Source organism: Gadus chalcogrammus, chromosome 10 (genome assembly GCF_026213295.1).
Source record: "Gadus chalcogrammus isolate NIFS_2021 chromosome 10, NIFS_Gcha_1.0, whole genome shotgun sequence".
NCBI classification, from domain to species: domain Eukaryota; kingdom Metazoa; phylum Chordata; class Actinopteri; order Gadiformes; family Gadidae; genus Gadus; species Gadus chalcogrammus.
This window is the reverse complement of record NC_079421.1, coordinates 5,220,819-5,221,448: the sequence shown is the minus strand read 5'-3', so window position 1 is coordinate 5,221,448 and position 630 is coordinate 5,220,819. Positions and strand designations below refer to the sequence as shown.

Below are 630 nucleotides of genomic sequence, written 5' to 3'. Positions count from 1 at the left end.
CGATCACAGCAAGCCGGCAAACAAACCAGGAGGGATAAACTAATCAACTAGTCTGGGTGTGCAAAAGCATCCTGGTCCACGGACCGACTCTCTCCCCCCAGCCCTGAACCTTCAAACACTCACACAGGTCGTCTTCTACACAGTCTGTCTCTTCAGCATGAACCCTCACACACCCACGCAGGTCGCCTTCTACACAGTCTGTCTCTTCAGCTGGACTGTCTTACCGCTGACCCCGCCCTACTGCACGATCTGAGGCATCTCGCTCCAGGCCTTGGCCTTCTTCTTGGCCAGGGCCATCCAGGGGGGCTCGGCCTGGGGCAGGCCCGGGGGGGGGGGGGGGGACGCGCCGGAGGCCGGCTGGCCCCGAGGCGGGGCCACGGGGTGTGGGCCTGGGGCCGCCGCCGCAGCCCGGGAGGCAGCGGTGGGTTTGGACGAGGTGGGGGGGGGCAGCGAGGCGGCAGCGGCGGCGCCGGGCGGGGCCGCGGGTCGCTGGACAGCGGCGGGGGCGGGGCTTTGTGGGACAGAGGTCTTCACCGCTGGGGGGGCGGCGGGGGGAGGCAGGGGAGCTTTGGAGAGGGGGGCCGGGGGGCTGGTGATCCGGGGGGCAGCGGGCACGGGGATAGGGGGGGA

General features: G+C 69.8%; 1 protein-coding gene across 1 annotated transcript in view; it reads right to left on the bottom strand.

The window, feature by feature from the left end:
- Positions 1-237: 237 nt before the first annotated feature.
- zgc:66433 (uncharacterized protein LOC321250 homolog) overlaps positions 238-630 on the bottom strand; it is a 38,433-nt gene continuing 38,040 nt past the window's right edge. Inside the window, exons 17-18 of the mRNA XM_056601131.1 lie at positions 496-630; positions 238-357 (exon numbers count right to left, since the gene is read on the bottom strand). The exon at positions 496-630 is cut by the window's right edge and continues 392 nt beyond it. Of these exons, the coding sequence (XP_056457106.1) occupies positions 238-357; positions 496-630 (255 nt within the window). The remainder of the gene's footprint in view (positions 358-495) is intronic.